The sequence below is a fragment of the Melanerpes formicivorus genome, unplaced genomic scaffold, assembly GCF_026170545.1.
Source record: "Melanerpes formicivorus ecotype bairdi unplaced genomic scaffold, bMelFor1.0.p_v2 SCAF_85, whole genome shotgun sequence".
Classification (NCBI taxonomy): Eukaryota; Metazoa; Chordata; class Aves; order Piciformes; family Picidae; genus Melanerpes; species Melanerpes formicivorus.
This window is the reverse complement of record NW_027142437.1, coordinates 2,010,792-2,031,230: the sequence shown is the minus strand read 5'-3', so window position 1 is coordinate 2,031,230 and position 20,439 is coordinate 2,010,792. Positions and strand designations below refer to the sequence as shown.

At 50.9% G+C, this 20,439-nt stretch overlaps 1 protein-coding gene across 5 annotated transcripts in view; it reads left to right on the top strand.

Moving 5' to 3' along the window:
- Window positions 1-20,439, top strand: part of SENP6 (SUMO specific peptidase 6) — a 109,628-nt gene that overhangs the window by 86,729 nt on the left and 2,460 nt on the right. For 3 of the 5 annotated variants that reach the window (XM_068165164.1, XM_068165163.1, XM_068165165.1), the window contains 11 exons: window positions 1,150-1,376; window positions 2,711-2,817; window positions 4,050-4,166; window positions 6,160-6,282; window positions 7,059-7,151; window positions 7,541-7,974; window positions 13,230-13,333; window positions 14,137-14,277; window positions 15,589-15,677; window positions 18,165-18,233; window positions 18,327-18,477. In XM_068165164.1, the coding sequence (XP_068021265.1) occupies window positions 1,150-1,376; window positions 2,711-2,817; window positions 4,050-4,166; window positions 6,160-6,282; window positions 7,059-7,151; window positions 7,541-7,974; window positions 13,230-13,333; window positions 14,137-14,277; window positions 15,589-15,677; window positions 18,165-18,233; window positions 18,327-18,477 (1,655 nt within the window). The remainder of the gene's footprint in view (window positions 1-1,149; window positions 1,377-2,710; window positions 2,818-4,049; window positions 4,167-6,159; window positions 6,283-7,058; window positions 7,152-7,540; window positions 7,975-13,229; window positions 13,334-14,136; window positions 14,278-15,588; window positions 15,678-18,164; window positions 18,234-18,326; window positions 18,478-20,439) is intronic. The other 2 variants (XM_068165167.1, XM_068165166.1) reach the window with 1 other exon arrangement.

Sequence of the window (20,439 nt, the reverse complement as noted above, 5' to 3'; positions counted from 1 at the left end):
GCTTCCCCTTTTCCAGTCCCATCTCTTTGAAAGCAGGAGAAAACCAGGCTGAAAGCTTCTCAAATAAAAGCCTGTCTAGCTTTTGAAGGAGTTAGGTAGATGGGAGCTGTTTAGATAACAAACACTGAGGCCACAAAAGGCCACCTCCATTCTTGATGCAGGCTTCTGTTTCTAAGGCGTTTCCCCAGGTGAGTTTATCTTCATTGATTCTTGAGAGACCTGCTCTAGACTTCTTTGTGTTGACCTGGGAGAAATGAGGGCATGGTGTTTCCCTATACAGAGAGGAAATTGTGCTGTATGCATCATTTCTGGCATTGTATTGATACAGAGAGGAAATTGTGCTGTATGCATAATTTCTGGCATTGTATTGATACAGAGAGGAAATTGTGCTGTATACATCAATACAGCAATAGGATGGGAACCTCCCCTATGGGGAGAGGCACCTCCCCTGTGGGGACAGGCTGGGAGAGCTGGGGCTGGAGAAAAGAAAGCTCTGGGGAGACCTTAGAGCAGCCTTCCAGTACCTGAAGGGGACCTGTAAACCCAGGAAAGGACATTTTGCAAGGGCTTATAGTGATAGGATGACAGGAAAAGGATTGGAGCTTGAGGAGGGCAGATTTAGACTGGAAATTAGAAATGCTTTGCAATGAGGGTGGGGAGGCACTGGAACAGGTTGCCCAGGGAGGCCATGGATGCCACTTCCCTGGAGGTGTTCAAGGCAACTTGGTCTAGTGGATGGTGTCCCTGCCCATGGCAGGGGGGTTGGAACCAGATGATCTTTAAGGTCCTTTCCAACCCAAACCATGCTATGAATCTATGAACTGTAAGAAGGACAAGTCTTGATTGTAGTCAGCAATCAGAGAAGCTGCCACTGCAGAATGCATTTTGGCTTTGCATTCAGTGCCTAAAAACAACCTTGCAAGGTGTCATAATTAGGGGTTCTAGATGAAGGCAGAAGTTGAAGGCAGTCTTCTGCAAGTGCACTTAATCCTTCAGTGAATCCTGCACTTAATCCTACCTGCACACATCTCTTACTGCTTGGGTGCAGTGTCAGCAGCACGTTGGTGTCAGCAGCTGCTGGCCTCTGCCTGTGAAATCTTTGTGCCCTTTCGTTTCTGAATGCAGAATTCTCTCTGTGCTCTCTCGTAGGTCAAGAGGAACAGTACATCATTTTGATTTTTGAGACTGGTCTGGATCCTGCTGCAAACTCCATATTTGAAAAGATAATTACAGACATTGGGATAAGGAATAACATTTCTGACTTCTTTGTGAAGATTCCCTTTGACGAAGCCAACGGCAGGCTGGTTGCCTTCACCAAGTGCGTGGAAGACAGTTCCAAAGGAAGCCCTTCACCCAGAGAAAGCAAAGTCAAAAATGTAATTACATGGCTTTGGCTTAGAACACAATGTTAGTTGGAACAGAAATACTGGTTAGAGCAGAGAATACTATTTGGGTTACAGCCACACTGAAGGTAGTATGCTGGGCACGAGCCCAAAGGCATCCACACAGCTTGGGTCGGAGTGGCTGAGAGCAGCCAGGCAGAAAGGGACCTAGGGGTGCTGGTTTATAGCAGCTGAACATGAGCCTGCAGTGTGCCCAGGTGGCCAAGAAGGCCAAGGGCATCCTGGCCTGTATCAGCAATAGTGTGGCCAGCAGGAGCAGGGAATTCATTCTGCCCTGTGCTCACCACTGGTTAGGTCACACCTGGAGTCCTGTGTCCAGTGCTGGGCTCCTCAGGTTAGGAAAGATGTTGAGCTGCTGGAAGGTGTCCAGAGAAGGGCAACAAAGCTGGGGAGGGGTCTGGAGCACAGCCCTGTGAGGAGAGACTGAAGGAGCTGGGGTTGCTTAGCCTGGAGAAGAGGAGGCTCAGGGGAGACCTTCTTGTTCTCTACAACTCCCTGAAGGGAGGTTGCAGCCAGGTGGGGGTTGGCCTCTTCTGCCAGGCACCCAGCACCAGAACAAGAGGACACAGTCTCAAGCTGTGCCAGGGGAGGTTTAGGCTGGAGGTGAGGAAGAAATTCTTCCCAGGAAGAGAGATTGGCCCTTGGGATGTGCTGCCCAGGGAGGTGGTGGAGTCACCATCCCTGGAGGTGTTTAGGAAGAGCCTGGATGAGGCACTTGGTGCCATGGTTGAGTTGATCAGATGGTGTTGGGTGATAGGTTGGACTTGATCTCTGAGGTCTTTTCCAACCTGGTTGATTCTGTAGTTTGCTGCTGTTCTATGAGGCTTTCAGAGTGGTCCATGGGGGATTATGAGACTGGGAAGTAGTCTGTGCAGTCCCAGTATTTGTTTTAGTGTGGTTCATTTGACTGCAAGGCTGCACAGTGGTCCGAAGCAATGCTGGCGTTGCGAGATGTTAAGGGACCAGAAATTTGTCCTATTGATCCAACAACATAATTGTTTCCAGATGAATCTACTGCTAAGATGGTATTTCAAACCAGATGTTAAGTTGCAGGGCTGCAGTTAAAGTAATTGATGCTTTCTTGAAACAAACCTGCCTCTTAAAAACCCTGAATGTTTTATGGCTCTGTAGGACATGAGTGCAGGCCTGAGTGTAATACATGACCTAGGAAAGGTGAAAAAACCCAACAGCTTGAATTCCTGGGCAATGGGGATTACACTGCTGCACTTCACTGAGCTCTTTTTACCCTTTGTTTGTGGTAAGTTTGGGTACAGTCTGCATACTGATGTTGACTTTGTTGTTGTAAGGTTACTCCCGAGCCCAAGATACAGCAGCGGAGTAAACAGCTGCCTTATTTCGATGATGATGAAGAAATTGGAGAGCCACACACAGTGTTTATTGGGCCCATAGAAAAGTAAGATATTTGCCTTTGCCCTGGCACCATTTTCTGAGGGTCTTTTGGTGGGGGGGGGGGGTGTAGCTCACTGTGAGCAGGCAGTGTGCTCCTGCAGCCCAGAGAGCAAACTGTGTCTGAGGCTGCATCGAGAAGACTGTGGGGAGCAGGTCCTGAGAGGTGATTTTTCCACTTCACTCTGCTGTGGTGAGACCCTGCCTTGAATGCTGTGTCCAGTTCTGGTGTGTCCATCATGAGAGGGACAACAGACTGTTGGAGCGAGTCCAGAGGAGGGCCACAAAGATGATCCAAGGGCTGGAACACCTCTGCTGTGAGGATAGGCTGAGGGAGCTGGGCTTGTTCAGCCTGGGGAAGAGAAGGATCTGGGAAGACCTTACAGCTGCATTTCAGTATCTGCAGGGGCCATACTGGAAGGCTGGGGAGGGGCTGCTCAGAAGGGCCTGTGGGGACAGGATGAGGGGTAATGGTTTGAAAGTGGAGCAGGGTAGATTTAGGATGGACATAAGGAAGAAGTTCTTTACAATGAGAATGGTAAAATATTGGGACAGGCTGCCCAGGGATGTGGTGCTCTCAGCATCTCAGGCAGTGATAGGACTAGGGGGAATGGAATGAAGCTGGGGGTGGGGAGATTCAGGCTGGAGGGGAGGAGGAAGTTCTTCCCCATGAGAGTGGTGAAGCCCTGGAATGGGTTGTGCAGGGAGGTGGTTGGGGCCCTGTCCCTGGAGGTGTTTAAGGCCAGGCTGGCTGAGGCTCTGGCCAGGCTGATGTAGTGTGGGGTGTCCCTGCCCATGGCAGGGGGGTTGGAACTGGCTGATCCTTGTGGTCCCTTCCAACCCTGACTGATACTGTGATACTATGTGGTTGAAGCCTCCAGTACCTGCAGGAAGGCTACAGGAGGGCTGGAGAGGGACTTTACATAAAGGTGCCTAGAAATAGGGCAAGGAGGAATGCTTTGAAGCTGAAGGAGAATAGCTTTAGACTGGATCTGAGGAAGCAGTTCTTCAGTCTGAGGGTGGTGGGACACTGGAACAGGCTGCCCAGGGAGGTTGTGGATGGCTCCACCCTGGGAGGTCTTCCAGGCCAGGTTGGATGAGGCCTAGTTGCGAGGTGTCCCTGCCCACAGCAGGGTGGTTGGAGTATAGATGATCTCTGAGGTCCCTTCCAGCCTCAGCCACTCTAGGATTTTTTGGCAGCTCTTATTTCCTGTCTAATGCCTCCTTTTCTTTCCCCAGGTTGATAGTTTATCCACCTCCTCCAGCTAAGGGTGGCATCTCTGTGACCAACGAAGACCTCCATTGCCTCAATGAAGGAGAATTTTTAAATGATGTTATTATTGATTTTTATTTAAAGTAAGTTCTGTAGCACATCAGCTCTGAGGGATCTTTTCCTGTGCAGCTGAAAAGGTCCAGCATTGCAGATTCATGGGGCAGTGGGTGACACTTGCTCTCCACCTGTGTATAGCTCCAGTTGTGAAAGTTCAGTGCTGTTGGAAGGGATTTTGGTTCCTCTCCTATCCTGCTTGTCAGCAACTTTGTTCCTACTTGGGGGGGGAAAAAGGTTCTTTAAATGTTCCCAGCAGCTGAAGAGAAATTCTGACAGCAAAAGGGAAATACAACAGTATTTTTAAGTTCAGTGTTTTCAGCCCTGAGTTCTCTGGAATGGGATTTGTTTTGGTTAATCTAATAGAGAGATCATTTCTTCTTGGTGTCACTGATGGTAGAAATGGTTCTCTGCTGCTCTGTTTGTGTTGCACAGAAAGTGCCCCTGTCTAATTCTCAGCCTTGTTGAGGCAATTTAGAGGAGGAAAGAAAATGAGTGCATCACTCTGGGAGTGTTTGGAGATTCAGTGGCTCAGTTACAGACTGGGGGACTTTCCTGGCTAGGGACCTGGGGGTGCTGGTTGATGGTAGGATGAACATGAGCCTGCAGTGTGCCCAGGCAGCCAAGAGGGCCAATGGCATCCTGGCCTGCATCAGGAAGAGTGTGGCCAGCAGGAGCAGGGAGGTCATTCTGCCCTGTGCTCAGCACTGGTTAGGCCACACCTTGAGTCCTGTGTCCAGTTCTGGGCCCCTCAGTTTAAGAAGGACATTGAGATGCTGGAAGGTGTCCAGAGAAGGGCAACGAAGTTGGTGAGGGGTTTGGAGCACAGCCCTGTGAGGAGAGGCTGAGGGAGCTGGGGTTGCTTAGCCTGGAGAAGAGGAGACTCAGGGGAGACCTTCTTGCTCTCTACAACTACCTGAAAGGAGGTTGTAGCCAGGTGGGGGTTGGTCTCTTCTCCCAGGCACCCAGCACCAGAACAAGAGGACACAGTCTCAGGCTGTGCCAGGGGAGGTTTAGCCTGGAGGTGAGGAGGAAGTTCTACACAGAGAGAGTGATTTCCCATTGGAATGGGCTGCCTGGGGAGGTGGTGGAGTCACCATCCCTGGAGGTGTTCAGGAGGAGACTTGATGGGGTGCCTGGGGCCATGGGTTAGTTGTTTAGGTGGTGTTGGATTGGTTGAAGGGTTGGACATGATGATCTTGAAGGTCTCTTTCAACCTGCTCTATTCTATGTAAAGCTCATTGAACATTTGTTTCTCTGCCATGATCTAAAATTAAACAGGGCAGCAGCAGAGCAGCTTCTTGGTTGTGCAGATTGCTTCCTACACCTTGAAGTATTGGCTCAGTGAAAATGAGTTGTATTTGGTTAGCTCCAATGTTCTTGCAGCTGTCTTCTGAGAGGCTGCCATGACTTGGTGGGGAAGTAGCACAGTTGCCTGGAGAAGAGGAGGCTCACGGGAGACCTTGTAGATGTCTATAATGACCTGTAGGGAGGTTGTAGCTAGTGGGGGTTGGTCTCTGCTCCCAGGCAGCCAGCACCAGAACAAGAGGACACAGTCTCAAGCTGTACCAGGGGAGGTTTAGGATAAATGTTAGGAAGAAGTTCTTCCCAGCAAGAGAGATTGGCCATTGGGATGTGCTGCCCAGGGAGGTGGTGGAGTCCCCATCCCTGGAGGTGCTTAGGAAGAGCCTGGCTGAGGCACTTGGTGTCATGGTTGAGTTGATCAGATGGTGTTGGGTGATAGGCTGGACTTGAGGATCTTGAAGGTCTTTTCCAACCTGGTTAATTCTGTATGCTGTATCAATCCTTTTTACTGTGGTGATGAATCTCTGGAGTTAACATCTGTGTGAGTGTCTCACAAACTCCTCTGTGAGTGTCTCACAAACTCCTCTGTGAGTGTCTCACAAATTCCTCTGTGAGTGTCTCACAAACTCCTCTGTGAGTGTCTCACAAACTCCTCTCTGAGTTTCTCACAAACTCCTCTCATCATTTTTAATTTATTTTTCTTTTTGAACTGCCCAGGTATTTGGTACTTGAAAAGCTGAAGAAGGAAGATGCTGACAGAATCCATGTGTTCAGTTCATTCTTCTACAAACGCCTTAATCAAAGAGAGAGGAGAAATATACATGAAACTTCAAACCTGTCGTAAGTCCCCTGCCAAATCAGTTGCACTAAGAGAGGAGTAGACAGAAGACTACAGGAGCAGATGCTTTAGAGAGAGAAACTCCTTGCAGACAATACTGTGACACCAGCAGAACTCTAGGAAGCACCCAGACAACACTGATCTAGTTGAGGATGTCCCTCTGTACTGCAGAGGGGGTTGGACTAGAAGGCCAATGGCATCCTGGCCTGCATTAGGAATAGTGTGGCCATCAGGAGCAGGGAAGTCATTGTGCCCTGGACTCTGCATTGGTTAGGCCACACCTTGAGTCCTGTGTCCAGTTCTGGGCCCCTCAGTTTCAGAAGGACATTGAGAGATTTGAAGGTGTCCAGAGAAGGGCAACAAGGCTGGGGAGCAGCCTTGAGCACAGCCCTGTGAGGAGAGGCTGAGGGAGCTGGGGTTGCTTAGCCTGGAGAAGAGGAGGCTCAGGGGTGACCTCATTGCCCTCTACAGCTACCTGAAAGGAGGTTGTAGGCAGGTGGGATTGGTCTCTTCTCCCAGGCAGCCACCAACAGACCAGGAGGACACAGGGGAAGTTCAGGCTGGATCTTAGAAAGAAATTCTTCCCAGAGGGAGAGGTTGGCCATTGGGATGTGCTGCCCACACACAGCGCAGCTCGATGTCCCTGGAGGTGTTAAAGAAAGCCTGGCTGAGGCACTTAGTGCCATGGTCTGGTTGATGAGCTAGGGCTGGGTGATCAGTTGGACTGGGTGATCTTGGAGGCCTGTGCCAAGCTGGGTGCCTGTGTGGTCTCCCCCAGGATCCAGCAGCGCCGGCACGGGCGAGTGAAGACCTGGACGCGGCACGTCGACATCTTCGAGAAGGATTTCATTTTCGTTCCCCTTAACGAGGCGTAAGTCAGCTCTCCTCCTCCTCCTCCCAGCACCTTCACACTTCTACACCTTGACACTTATTTTCCAGTCTGAATTGAAGTCAAAAATGAAGAGCATAAATATGCAGAGGTTGGGCTGGATGAGCTCTGGAGCTCCCTTCCAAGCCAGACCGTTCTGTGATCCTAAGGAGAACATGAAGGCTTGAGTCAAAGCTGCTGTGAAGAGTGAACAGCTTGTATACTCTATCCTTATCAACTCTGAGGGATGTGATGTGGGGGTTTTTTGTGTGGACACACAGCCAGGTGTTGGGTTTGGTTTGGTTTTCCCCCAGATCAGGTTTAACTGTGTGCATTCAGGCAATTCCTGCTTTGTAATGTTTCCTTGTTGGGTTGATTTTTGTCCTTTGCAGTGCCCATTGGTTTTTGGCTGTCATTTGTTTTCCTGGCTTGGAAAAACCCAGATATGAACCAAACCCCCACTACCATGAAAATGCTGCAGCACAGATGAAATCTTCCTCTTCAGATGGAGAGAGCAGCACACCATCTCCTTTGCCAAACGAGCTGGATGCACAGAGCTCGCCCTCCAAGTCCGCGGTGAAGAAGACGTTGACCAAAAAGTACAATACAGCTTTAATTGACCCAAACACTGAAGCAGAGGACACTGAGCCCTCCTATTGCAGGAGAAGCCCTTGCAGGGTAAAAAGTACTTTCAAAAAACTGAGTCAAATAGACAGTGATGTGGAAGAGCCTAACACTGTGGAACCAGCATACCATAAACTTGACCATAGGACTCCAGATGAAAACGGTGTACAGGGTGAATTCACAACTGCTAGCCAGTCCATGGGTATGTAGCTGTACACATCTGCACATTTTAATCCACACTCTGGAGGTTTCAGAGCTCTGTCAGGGCTTTTGCAGTGCCATTCACTTCATGCTGTGAAAGTCAGGATGTGACTGAGGTTTGAGTGCTTACAGCAGAGCTCACTTACAGCCGTGGCGTGTGAAGCGTTTGGGGTTTTGGGGTGGGGCTGGAGGTCAAACACTGCCTTCCTGAAGCAGGTTAATTTTTCAGTTGTGTGACCTTTTTTCACACCAAATCCTTTTGTAGCTCATACTTTGCACCACTTAAGACTGTGATTGTTAAGGAGAGGCTGCTGGTTGATCTTGGATCCTCATAAAGTGTGTGCACAGGGGAACAGGGTTACGACTGCATGAGCAGCCTCAACTCCAGTGTCTGCTAGCCTTGGAGGCTTTACTTCAACCCCATTGGGGTCTTTTAGTATCCTGACAGGATGTAAAGAGAGTAAGGCAATAGTGGAAGAAATGAAAAAGTACTTCCCTGCCCTGACTTGCATGTTACCTGTAGAGAGGCCATCTCCATGCTTCCCTGCCTGTGGCAGTGGTTTGGGACAGGTCTTGTACCAGAGCGAGCTATGGAGCTGGACTCTTTTAAAGGCAGATGGAGGGATTAGGAAAAGGCTTTCTCTGCTTGCTGCAAGGTTTGGATCCCTTTGAGGCACAGAGTACAAAACATATGGTCATGCAGAGGCTTTCACTTCAGTCTCTGACAGTATTCCTGCTGGGTTTAATTTACACAGTAAGTAATTTTATAGCTTATAGTACAAGATCTGAAAAGGTGATCAGTTATCTCCTCTGTATCATGCAGGCCACTGTCTGTCTTGGTGGCAATTCAGTGCCTTGGTGGCTCTCTTGGTGGTGGAGTCACCATCACTGGAGGTGTTTAGGAAGAGACTGGATGGGGCGCTTGGTGCCATGGGTTAGCTGATTAGATGGTGTTGGGTGATAGGTTGGACTTGATCAAAAAGGTCTCTTCCAACCTGGCCTCTCCTGTTCTACCCTGGCCTCTCCTGGCCTCTCCTTCCCTCTCCTGGCCTCTCCTTCCCTCTCCTGGCCTCTCCTTCCCTCTCCTGGCCTCTCCTTCCCTCTCCTGGCCTCTCCTTCCCTCTCCTGGCCTCTCCTTCCCTCTCCTGGCCTCTCCTTCCCTCTCCTGGCCTCTCCTTCCCTCTCCTGGCCTCTCCTTCCCTCTCCTGGCCTCTCCTTCCCTCTCCTGGCCTCTCCTTCCCTCTCCTGGCCTCTCCTTCCCTCTCCTGGCCTCTCCTTCCCTCTCCTGGCCTCTCCTTCCCTCTCCTGGCCTCTCCTTCCCTCTCCTGGCCTCTCCTTCCCTCTCCTTCTTTCTAACTTAAATGTATTCCTTTGTGCTAATGCTGTCAGTTGTCCTAGAGGCTCTTGGTGGGGATTTGGGGGTGGGGTGTGTACCTTTCTTTTTGTTGGAGCTGGTGCTTCATTTTGTGTGCTTGTTGCTGTTGATGGTACTGCTGCTGTGAGACACAGTCTGGTGGCTGGGATTCTGCAGCTGTGGTTGCCAGCCATTAGTTGGAACCTACCCCCTGGCATGTTTTTTGCTAGGGGCTTGCATTTTCTGGTGGCTGCATTGTATTGCTGGCTGATGGTCACTCTGTTGCTGGCAGAAAGACTCAGACTCTCTTGCTCAGCTGTTGTAGATGATGCAGCCTTTCATCCTCATGGGTCACACTCCTGGTTTTAAGGGGCAGGCTCAGTTTGATCTTGACACCAAGCTAAGTTGAAATGTGTGCTGCTTCTAAACATTGGTTGCAAGCAGGTGGTTGTAGACCTCGAGTTTTGTGCCCAGCTTTCAGCCATTGCTCCAGAAGGATGTGAGTGCACAGGCTCACAGGATGTTAGGGGTTGGAAGGGACCTCTGGAAATCATCAAGTCCAACCCCCTGCCAGAGCAGGAGCAGAGAATCCAGCACAGGGCACACAGGAACACATCCAGACAGGGTCTTGGAAGGCTCCAGAGAAGGAGACTCCACCACCTCTCTGGGCAGCCTGCTCCAGGGCTCTGTCAGCCTCACAGGGCAGAAGTTCCTCCTGTGCTGCAGTTTCCATCCATTGCTCCTTGTCCTATCCCAGGGTGCAGCTGAGCAGAGCCTGTCCCCTCCCTCCTGACCCCCAGCCCTCAGCTATTCATCAACAGACTTATTCCTGTCTCCTGGATACCCTGGGGTATTTCCAAAGAGAGAAGGTTCCTCCTTGAGACTGTAGTCAGTGGAACCCAAGAACCTTCATCCCAAAGCAGACCCAGGGTAGCTGCTCAGTTCTCTGATCTGTTTAATGGTGTCTACTTAACCCTATGAGATACCTGCTCTCCACTCAACCTTTGGAGCCTACTCTAGGTGGGAGCCTAAATTTGGGTACCTTGGTGGCAAACTTGGTGTTGGGTTCATAAATCAGTGGGACCTGATAGTTGAACAGCTTGGAAGCAGTAAGCCAACACTTGTCTTTTTGATCTTGATTGCTAACCAGTCCCCTCTTCACTGCTCAGTGCTGCATGAGGTTTGATTCTCCTGGACAGCAATTCCTTGGGGTGTCAGGAGTCTGTCAGCAATAAGCCACAGTTGTATGTGGCCTGCTTCTTATGCTGAAGTCTTTCCAAAGGTCCCCAATAGGACCACTTCCCAAGTCTGTCCCTGTGGAACTCCACTGATAACCTCCTTTCAGAGTGTCACTGCAGCTTCTCTGTGCAAACAGTCTCAGAAGCAGATCTTTCTCTGTTTTTTCCCCATTAGCTAATTTATTGCCCTGTTTGCTGTTCTTGTAGGCATCCTGCTTTTCTTCAACAAGTGATGCATCCTCCAGGGACACCACAGCCAACACCTCTGGTGCTGTGGCTGTGTAGCTGTGTTCTGTAGCCCCCTTCTAGAAGTTTGTTGATGAAGATCTCTGGGTTTGCTGCCATGAGTTACTGATTTTTCACTTGTTCCCCCAAAGCTGATTATTTCTTTCCCTCAAAACTCTGTTCTGAAGTCTTGCATGATATTACAGGAAGATTAGAAGCTCAGCAGGAGCCAGCAGTGAGCACTTGCAGCCCAGAGAGCCAAGCAGAGCCTGGGCTGCAGCAAGAGAAGTGTGGCCAGCAGGGCAGGGAGGGGATTCTGCCCCTCTGCTCCACTCTGCTGAGACCACAGCTGGAGCTCTGGGGCCAGCTCTGGAGCCTCTGTGCCAGGAAGGATCTGGAGGTGCTGGAAGGTGTCCAGAGAAGGGCCACAAGGAGGAGCAGAGGGCTGGAGCTGCTCTGCTGTGAGCACAGACTGAGGGAGTTGGGGTTGTGCAGTCTGGAGAGGAGAAGGCTCCCAGGAGACCTCATTGTGGCCTTGCAGGATCTGAAATGGGCTCCAAGAAAGCTGTGGAGGGACTTTTGAGGGTGTCAGGGAGGGATAGGACTGGGGGAGATGGAGCAAAACTAGAAATGGGTAGATTGAGATTGGCTGTGAGGAAGAAGTTGTTCCCCAGGAGGGTGGTGAGAGCCTGGCACAGGCTGCCCAGGGAGGTGGTGGAAGCCTCCTGCCTGGAGGTGTTTGCAGCCAGGCTGGAGGTGGCTGTGAGCAACCTGCTGTGGTGTGAGGTGTCCCTGCCCATGGCAGGGGGTTGGGACTGGCTGAGCCTTGAGGTGCCTTCCAGCCCTGACACTTCTGTGATTCAGGAGCCTGTGGCTGTCAGTGTGTGCTGTAGGTAGAGCTGCAACATTCATTATTCCTTATTTGTTCTGATGCTGCTTCCCAGGTGAGTAACCCTGCAGAGAGGGCAGGGGGTGGATTTACAGATGCTCCTTTTAGCCAGCAGGGAAGCTGCACCAACATTTCTAAGCTGGCACTCCCAGGGGGGCTGATCCTGCATTCTGCAGTCCCAGGCTGCCTTTCCCCTTGTGCCAGCAGAGGTCTTCATACAAGTGTCCAGCAAAATCTGATCAAGGAATTGATCCAAGTTAAAAACATGAGCTGTGCCTGACTCTCCCAGCCTGGCCCAGTGTGTGTGGATGCATTTGGTGGCATGGAAGGAACCAGCTAGGGAGGAGAATCAGTGCTGGTGTTAGGGACCAAAGGAGGCTGTCCCTTTTGGTGGCAGTACCAGTTCATGCTGTGGTGCAGGCTTTTGGCAGCTCCAGGGTAGTTTCATGGTAGGCTTTAGCCTAGGTTTCTGGAACCTTTAGGCATTTCACAGGATAAGGAACAGTTTCTGCTGTGTAACTCTGCAGCAACTTTCCATACCTGTCCATACAGAGGAATTGTGGCAGCTGTGTCACTCACTGTGACCAGTCCTGAGAGAAGCTGGGTGCAGTGGCTGACACACCAGAAGGTTGTGCTGCCAGTCAGGGAGCCTTAGGACAGGCTGGAGAGTTGGGCAGGGAGAAATTGAATGAAGTTCAACAAGGGCAAAGGTAGAGCCTTGCACCTGGGAAAGAACAACCCCAGGGAGCAGCAGAGGTTGGGGACTGAGCTGCTGGGGAGCAGGGAAGGGGAAAAGGACCTGGGGGTGCTGGGGGGTGGGAGGCTGACCATGAGCCAGCAATGTGCTCTGGTGGCCAAGAAGGCCAATGGCAGCCTGGGGTGGGTTAGGAGGGCTGTGGTCAGTAGGTTGAGAGAGGTTCTCCTTCCTCTCTACTCTGCCCTGCTGAGGCCACAGCTGGAAGATTGTGTCCAGTTTTGGGCCCCTCAGGTCAGGAAGGAGCTGAGGGAAGTGCTGGAGAGAGTCCATGGCAGAGGCACAAAGATGCTGCAGGCAGTGGAAGCTCTTCCTTAGGAGCAGAGGCTGAGGGAGCTGAGGGCTCTGGAGCTTGGCTTGGAGGAGCCTGAGAGGTGAGCTCCTGGCTGGGGCTAAAGCTGTGCAGGGGCAGTGGCCAGAGGCTGGAGCCAGGCTCTGCTGGGGGCTGCCCAATGGCAGCAGAAGGGGCAGGGGTGGAAGCTGAGGCAGAGGAAGTGCCATGGGAAGAGGAGGAAGAATTTGTTGGCTGTGAGGGTGAGAGAAGCCTGGCAGAGGCTGCCCAGGGGGGCTGTGGAGTCTCCCTCTCTGGAGATATTCCAAACCCACCTGGATGTGCTACTGTGTGAGCTGCTCTGGCTGACCCTGCTCTGGCAGGGGGCTTGGACTGGATGAGCTTTGGAGGTCCCTTCCAGCCTCTAACATTCTGTGAGAATTTGAGGTATTTGTAATCAATTTGATCTCCAGTCATGAGTTGGTATTTGATGTTTAAATATCCTACTGTCTGTGATTGATGCAGATGGATTGCACAAAATCAGGCTAAACTATAGTGAAGATTCAGCTGATGGCAGTAAACTGAATGAAGATGAGCTGATAGATTTTTCTGAAGACCAAGACAACCAGGTAAAGAGTTGATCCATTTTGTTGGGGAGGGACTGACTGTGTTGGGCTGTGTTTGGAATGGGCAGCAGGAAAGCTGTGTGCACACTGTCAGTGTGCTTTGTTTCAAGCTAGCTGGTGTCTTCACAAGTGTCAGACAGAGCCAAAGCACTAGTTAGCTGCAGAAGCATGCAGGCCAGGTGACAGGAGAGGGTAGTGCATTGATTCCTGGTGGTGGGCTGGATTAGATCCTCCCCCAGTAACCTGCTTGTTGGACATCTGCCCCAGACCTCACCACACTCAGAACTTGGAAGCAACAATGGAGCTGGATGTACAAAAGACACTAGCTCAAAGCACTCATGATACTGTTGAACAGGAAACTGCTGCACTGATCCTGTGGTCCCCTTCTGGGAGCTGTTTTGCACAGTGCCAGTATTGCACAGTGATTGTAGTGGGGACTCTGGAAGTCAGTGTCTTTCATCTCCCCCAGCCCCATGTTCATCTACCAGCCCCAAGAAGAAACAAGTAACTCTTCTTTCAGCTGCATTTCCTGAGCACACAGAGACTCATTTATCAGGAGGTGCTGCTGAGCTCTTTGGTGCTTCTCCTTATCAAATGTAAGCAACATGGATTTGTAACAAAGAGATGTTCAGATGGAGAGATGTTTAGATTGCAGAGCTGTGGAGAGGCTGAGCGTTTAAATAGCCTTTACCCCCTCACTGCTGGCTGTGAGGGCAGCAGTCCACAGCCTTGCTGCTGGTGCAGTGTGAGTAAGCTGGGAGTTGCACATTCACTGCTCCTAACTGGCCTTCCTGTTCCTGTTTCAGGTGTATGACTCCCAGGTGTCCAAACTAAAGAAATGGAGGCTGTCAAATGTGCAGTCTAGGAAGTACCCATTTCTCACCTTTGAGTTCAGAACAGAGCATTATTTCCCAGAGTCTGCAGCTCTTTGTAGTGACTTCCAACTAGTATGTATATGTGCACACACACACACAAGCTCCACTCTGTGTTGAAACCTAGCTGTGCCTTTCAGACAGGCTCAGTCCACCTCTCCTGCCCTGCCACTTGCCCAAGCATTCTGTAACCCTTCTCAGATGGGAGTGTCTGTCTGCTTTGTGGCAGTGAAGAGTTGCCAGAGGATGGAGAAGGAGTAGCAGAGTGTTTCTGCTGGGACTGGCATGTCATGAAGGCAGGGGAGGAAGCACATGGCCAGCTGTGTTCCTTGAGAGGAGGAGAAGAGGCTGAGTTCCCTGCTTGCAGTGTAGCTTAGAGCTTGACTCAGGCTGAAGCTGTGACTGAGTATCTTCTAGAATGCATCAAGCAGGTGTGGAGGTGGCAGCCCCTGCCAGGCTGAGTGCACCTTCACTTCTGCCAAAAGTGTAATGGAGGCTGCCACAGAAAAAAGTACCTTGGGACCTAGGCAGCAGCTGCTCCTCTGGTAACATCTCCCTGGCACAGCCTGAGGATCTCCAGGGATCCTGCACGTGGGGGCACACAGATCTCACCACACAGAGTCACAAATGGTGCTGGCAGTGGGGGGTCCCACTTTGGGAAACCACCACCTTCCCTCAAATGCAGTGTTCTGTGGCAGTGAGAGAGAGCTCAGTGGAAGGGCAAAAAGCCAACCATGGGTTGTTGGGTTCCTGTTAGATACAAGGACTTAGTGGCTTTGTTGGTAATACTTTCATGTCCTTCATAGCTATCAGCATTGAAAGCAGATGGTCCCTGGAGCTTCCCAGGTTTGTGCCATGACTGCTTTGCAGCCCATGACACAAGCTAAGGTCCTGCCAGTTGGATTCCCCATGCCCTAGGGAGCAGGTTGGTGCATTCTGAAGGCAAAATCAAATGTTGCTGCTGAGCTCAGTGCAGATTTGGTCTGGTTTCATCTAGAAGACAATATAAATGAACCCCCCCAAGAAGTTTCTAGGTGTCATTAGCAAGGGCAAACTCTGGTAATAGAAGCAAAGAATGGAGGTGCACTTCCTTTAAGCCAGCCATGCTTTGAAGATGTCAGTTGCAGCTTTTTATGTAGCTTCAGCAGTCCCTGAACACACAGCAGCCTTCACTCCCTGTCATCCCAGCCTGGGTTGGAGACAGTGACTAGGAGTTGGTGCTGCCAACTGAATGGTTTCAGGCTAAAGCTGCCACTTCTTTGTTAAGTTTATGGTACTGCTCTTGAATAAAAATGGTTGAATATAGCAAACAAAAAGGTTTCTCCTGTGTCTGTTTGAAACCCAGTGTTAGCTTTTAACCCACCTGTAAACATCTTGCTTCTGTAGGAGGACAGCAGTGATGATGGTGGTCTTGTAGATGACAACTGCAACTCAGACATGGGACAATGGCACCTGAAGCCTACTGTCTGCAAACAGTAAGTGTTGAACCAGTTGAAACAGACATTTCATAGAGGGTTAGTATCACAGTATCAGTCAGGGTTGGAAGGGACCACAAGGATCAGCCAGTTCCAACCCCCCTGCCATGGGCAGGGACACCCCACACTAGATCAGCCTGGCCAGAGCCTCAGCCAGCCTGGCCTTAAACACCTCCAGGGACAGGGCCCCAACCACCTCCCTGGACAACCCATTCCAGGGCTTCACCACTCTCATGGGGAAGAACTTCCTCCTCCCCTCCAGCCTGAATCTCCCCACCTCCAGCTCCATTCCATTCCCCCTAGTCCTATCACTGCCTGAGATCCTGAGCAGTCCCTCCCCAGCCTTCCTGTAGCCCCCTTCAGATACTGGAAGGCCACAATGAGGTCTCCATGGAGCCTTCTCTTCTCCAGACTGAACAGCCCCAACTCCTTCAGCCTGTCCTCACAGCAGAGCAGCTCCAGCCCTCTGTTCATCCTCCTGGCCCTGCTCTGGACACCTTCCAGCACCTCCACATCCCTCTTGTCATAGGGGCTCCAGAACTGGAGGCAGTACTCCAGGTGGGGTCTCCCCAGAGCTGAGCAGAGGGGGAGAATCACCTCCCTTGCCCTGCTGGCCACACTTCTCCTGATGCAGCCCAGGATCTGGTTGGCTTTGTGGGCTGCAAGTGCACACTGAGAGCTCCTGGTGAGCTTCTCCTCCCCCAGCACCCCCAAGGCTCTCTCCTCAGGGCTGCTTTCCAGCCAGTCCCTGCCCAGCCTCGTTTATACCAAATGGTTGTGCATCAGTCTCAAGCACTTTTATCAGCTTGTGATTGGTGTTTGAGAGAGAATTTTATACTTTGTAGTGTTATGATCTTCAGTGAGGAGAGCCTTGAATGAAACTAGGACCAGGGGGCATGGAACAAAACTAGAAGTGGGGAAATTCAGATTGGATGTGAGGAAGTTGTTCCCCATGAGGGTGGTGAGAGCCTGGCACAGGCTGCCCAGGGAGGTGGTGGAAGCCTCCTGCCTGGAGGTGTTTGCAGCCAGGCTGGAGGTGGCTGTGAGCAACCTGCTGTGGTGTGAGGTGTCCCTGCCCATGGCAGGGGGGTTGGGACTGGCTGCTCCTTGAGGTCCCTTCCAGCCCTGACAATCCTATGAAACTGAGTGAAGTTACAGCTCTTTGGGTATCTGTTCAGCCTGAGTGCTGCCACAGGCAGCTGAAGGTTGCTCTTTGGCACCTTGCACTTATGTTCCCACAAAAAGGTGCAGGAGCATGTTTCAGTGTAGCCTACACTTAAAGTCACTGAAAAAGCCTCCTTTAAATGCAAACAATTAAACCTTTTGTAGTGTTAACCTTTCTCACCCCTCAAATTACTGCAGATGGTGGGAATCACTGCAGCTCCCCCATTTCTTACCCAGATCTGCCATTTTAGCCTTTGTATTGTCTCTTCCTGTTCTCAGCATTACTCTTTTATTTTTCCCCTCTGTCTGCACTTTTTGTCTGATAAGAATGTTCCACAGCACTCAGTTCAGTGACAGTTTTTGTGTGCATTTACTTCTCTGCCTGGTTTGGATTTGAAGACTGTTAATGTTTTGGTTTGGTTGTTTTTCCCTTGTTTGAAAGGCAGAAATGATTCCTGAATGATCACTGTCTGCAGCTGCTTGCATCTTGGGTGCAACAGAGCTGCAAAGGTGTGGCCAGCAGAGCCAGAGAGGGGATTCTGACACTTTGCTCTGTTGGCTCATGTCCAGCTTTTCATCCACCAGTACCCCAAGTCCTCCTCTACAGGGCTGCTCTCTTATCACATCCTCCCCAAGCCTGCATTGATCCTGAGGACTGCCCCAGCCCATGTGCAGGAACTTGCAGTAGGCCTTGTTGAACCTCATGAGGTTCACTCAGCCCACTTGTTGAGCCTGTCCAAGTCCCTCTGGTGGACATCTTGTCCCTCTGGCTTGTCAGCTGCACCACTCAGGTTGGTTACCTGTGGACTTGCTGAGGATGCTCTTATGTTGATTGATGAAGATGCTCTGGTCCCAGTGTGGATCCCTGAAGGAGATCACTTGTCACAGATTTCCATCTGGACACCAAGCCACTGCCCACCACCCTCTGGATGGAATCATCCAACCAATTCATTGCCCACTGAACAGTCCACCCATCAAATCCCTCTCTCTCCAACACAGAGAGAAGGATGTTGTGGGGGAACTTCACAGAAGTCCAGGCAGATGGCATTCATTGCCCTTCCCTCGTCCACTGCTTCAAAGGCAGCCAGGCCTGAGGCAATTCAAGCTCCTGGGGGTTGCTTTCAGCCTGACAGTGCTGTATTTTCCAAGTGTATTCTGAAGTTCTCTCTGCTTTCCTATCCCAGCTAGGGGATTACAGCAGCACTGCCAACACTGCATAGTATTGATGAGGTTTTGTTCAAGGTCAGCCCAGCACTGATTCTGGCTAACCAGCTGTGCAGCAGTGTCAATTACTGTGTACTCAAACACTGTCTTCTCTCTTAGGCCCTGCATTTTGCTCATGGACTCCCTGAGAGGCCCTTCCCGCTCCAATGTTGTGAAAACACTAAGGGAGTAAGTTTGCTGCCTGGGTTTGGGGCTTGCTTTGGTGTTTCCAAAGCTCTGCATGGGAGCAAGGGTCTGAATTTGCATGGTCTTTGCTCCTAGATACCTGGAAGTGGAATGGGAAGTCAGGAAAGGCAACAAAAGAAGCTTTTCCAAAGATGTCATGAAAGGATCCAACCCAAAAGTGCCACAGCAGAACAACTTCAGTGACTGTGGAGTGTACATCCTGCAGTATGTGGAGAGCTTTTTTGAGGTATGTGTACCTCTTTGTGTGCCTGGGGTTTGGGGGAGGGGTCTCCTCCAGCAGAGCTGAGCTGTTAAAATCATTGACAGCTATGAAAGGCTCTCTAGAGGAACTCTTAGAATCACAGAAGCAACCAGGTTGGGAAAGACCTCAGAGAACATCAAGTCCAACCAATTACCTAACACCTCCTGACAGCTGAAGCATGGCTCCAAGTGCCACCTCCAAGCCTTTTGGGAACACTCTGTGGTGACAGCTTGGACTTGATGATCTTTGAGATCTCTTCCACCCTTGGTGATGCTGTGATATTTAAGTAAACTACCTGCAGGGATGGGGACTCCACCACCTCCCTGGGCAGCACATCCCAATGGCCAGCCTCTCTGTCTGGGAAGAACTTTCTCCTCCCCTCCAGCCTAAACTTACACCTGTTTATTCTGCATTATAAACTGATTTAGGCATTCCCCTAGTAAGTACTGTTGGAAAACAGAATCATTTTCATGAGTGTCTGCCATCAGCATTAGGGAAGCTAGGGAAGCTTCTGAAAGTGTGGGGACAATCTGCTTGAAATTTTCTATTGCATAGCCTTAAAAGTTACTTGGTAAGAAACAGTTCAAATTTGAGCTGGGAATCTAAAGATGTGCTGCCTGCATGGGTGCTTACTGGTTACAGTCCAGAGTGGTCCAGAGCACTGTTCCTGAACTCTCCTGCAGAGCTGGGCAGAGAGGAACCTCATGAAGTTCAACAAGGAAAAGTGCAGAGTCCTTCATCTGGGCAGGAAGAATCAACTGCAGCAGCACAGGCTGGGAAGGGATCTGCTGGAGAGCAGCCCCAAGGAGAAGGAGCTGGGAGTGCTGGGGGGCAGCAAGGTCTGCATGGGACAGCAATGTGCCCTGGGGGGCAAGAAGGCCAATGGGGGCCTGGGCTGCATTTGAGAGTGTAGTCAGCAGAGGCTGAGAGCCCTGGGGCTTTTTAGTCTGGAGAAGAGAAGACTGAGAGAGGACATAATAAATGTTCATAAATATCTGAGGGCTGGGGGTCAGGAGGCAGGGGACAGGCTCTGCTCAGTTGCACCCTGTGGTAGGACAAAGGGCAATGGATATAAACTGCAGCACAGGAGATTCCACCTCAACAGGAGGAGGAACTTCTGCCCTGGGAGGCTCCCAGAGCCCTGGAGCAGGCTGCCCAGAGAGGTTGTGGAGTCTCCCGCTCTGGAGCCTTCCCAGCCCTGCCTGGATGTGTTCCTGTGTGACCTGTGCTGGATTCTCTGCTCCTGCTCTGGCAGGGGGTTGGACTCTTAAGATCTTCAGAGGTCCCTTCCAACTCCTACCATCCTGTGAGCCTGTGACCCTTCTGCAGAAAGGTGGTGGTTTCTTCTCTGCCCTTCCCTCCCTCACAGCTCATATGGAAGGCTTTATCAGAGTGTACTTCTGCAAATTGAAGCCAAAAGTTTTTGCTTTACTTTGTTGTATTTCCTTGGGAGCTCAGAACCATCCTTGAGTCCTTCCTGCTTTGTCTGCAGGGATGTGAGGAGCAATCAGGTTTTAATCATCTCAGCCCCTTCCTTCTTGCAGAGTGGTGGCAGAATGATGTCAGGCTAAGTGCCTTGTCCTGCCTGGTCTTGCAGTGGTGAGCATACCCACCAGCTCTGGCAGCAGGAACATTCTCAGCCCTCCCTTCACACCATGGCTGTTCAGCTGCTCTGGTTTAGAGCAGGACAGGTTGCTCTGCTCCTCCGTAAGGGGCAGAAGAATGAGGCTCAGCCAAATGGATTGGATGCTAATGGAAAGTTTAAATGGAAGAGCAATTCATCCACCACAAACCCCACAGAGCACAGTGGTGAGCCATAGCAAAGCATCTGCAGTTCAGAGGAATCCCCAGTCTAGACTTAGCACACAAGTCTCTTGACACCAGACCAGTAAAACCCCAGCACTCCCCTTCTCCCTAGGGGGGGTTACCAAAGGCCCCAGGGTTCTT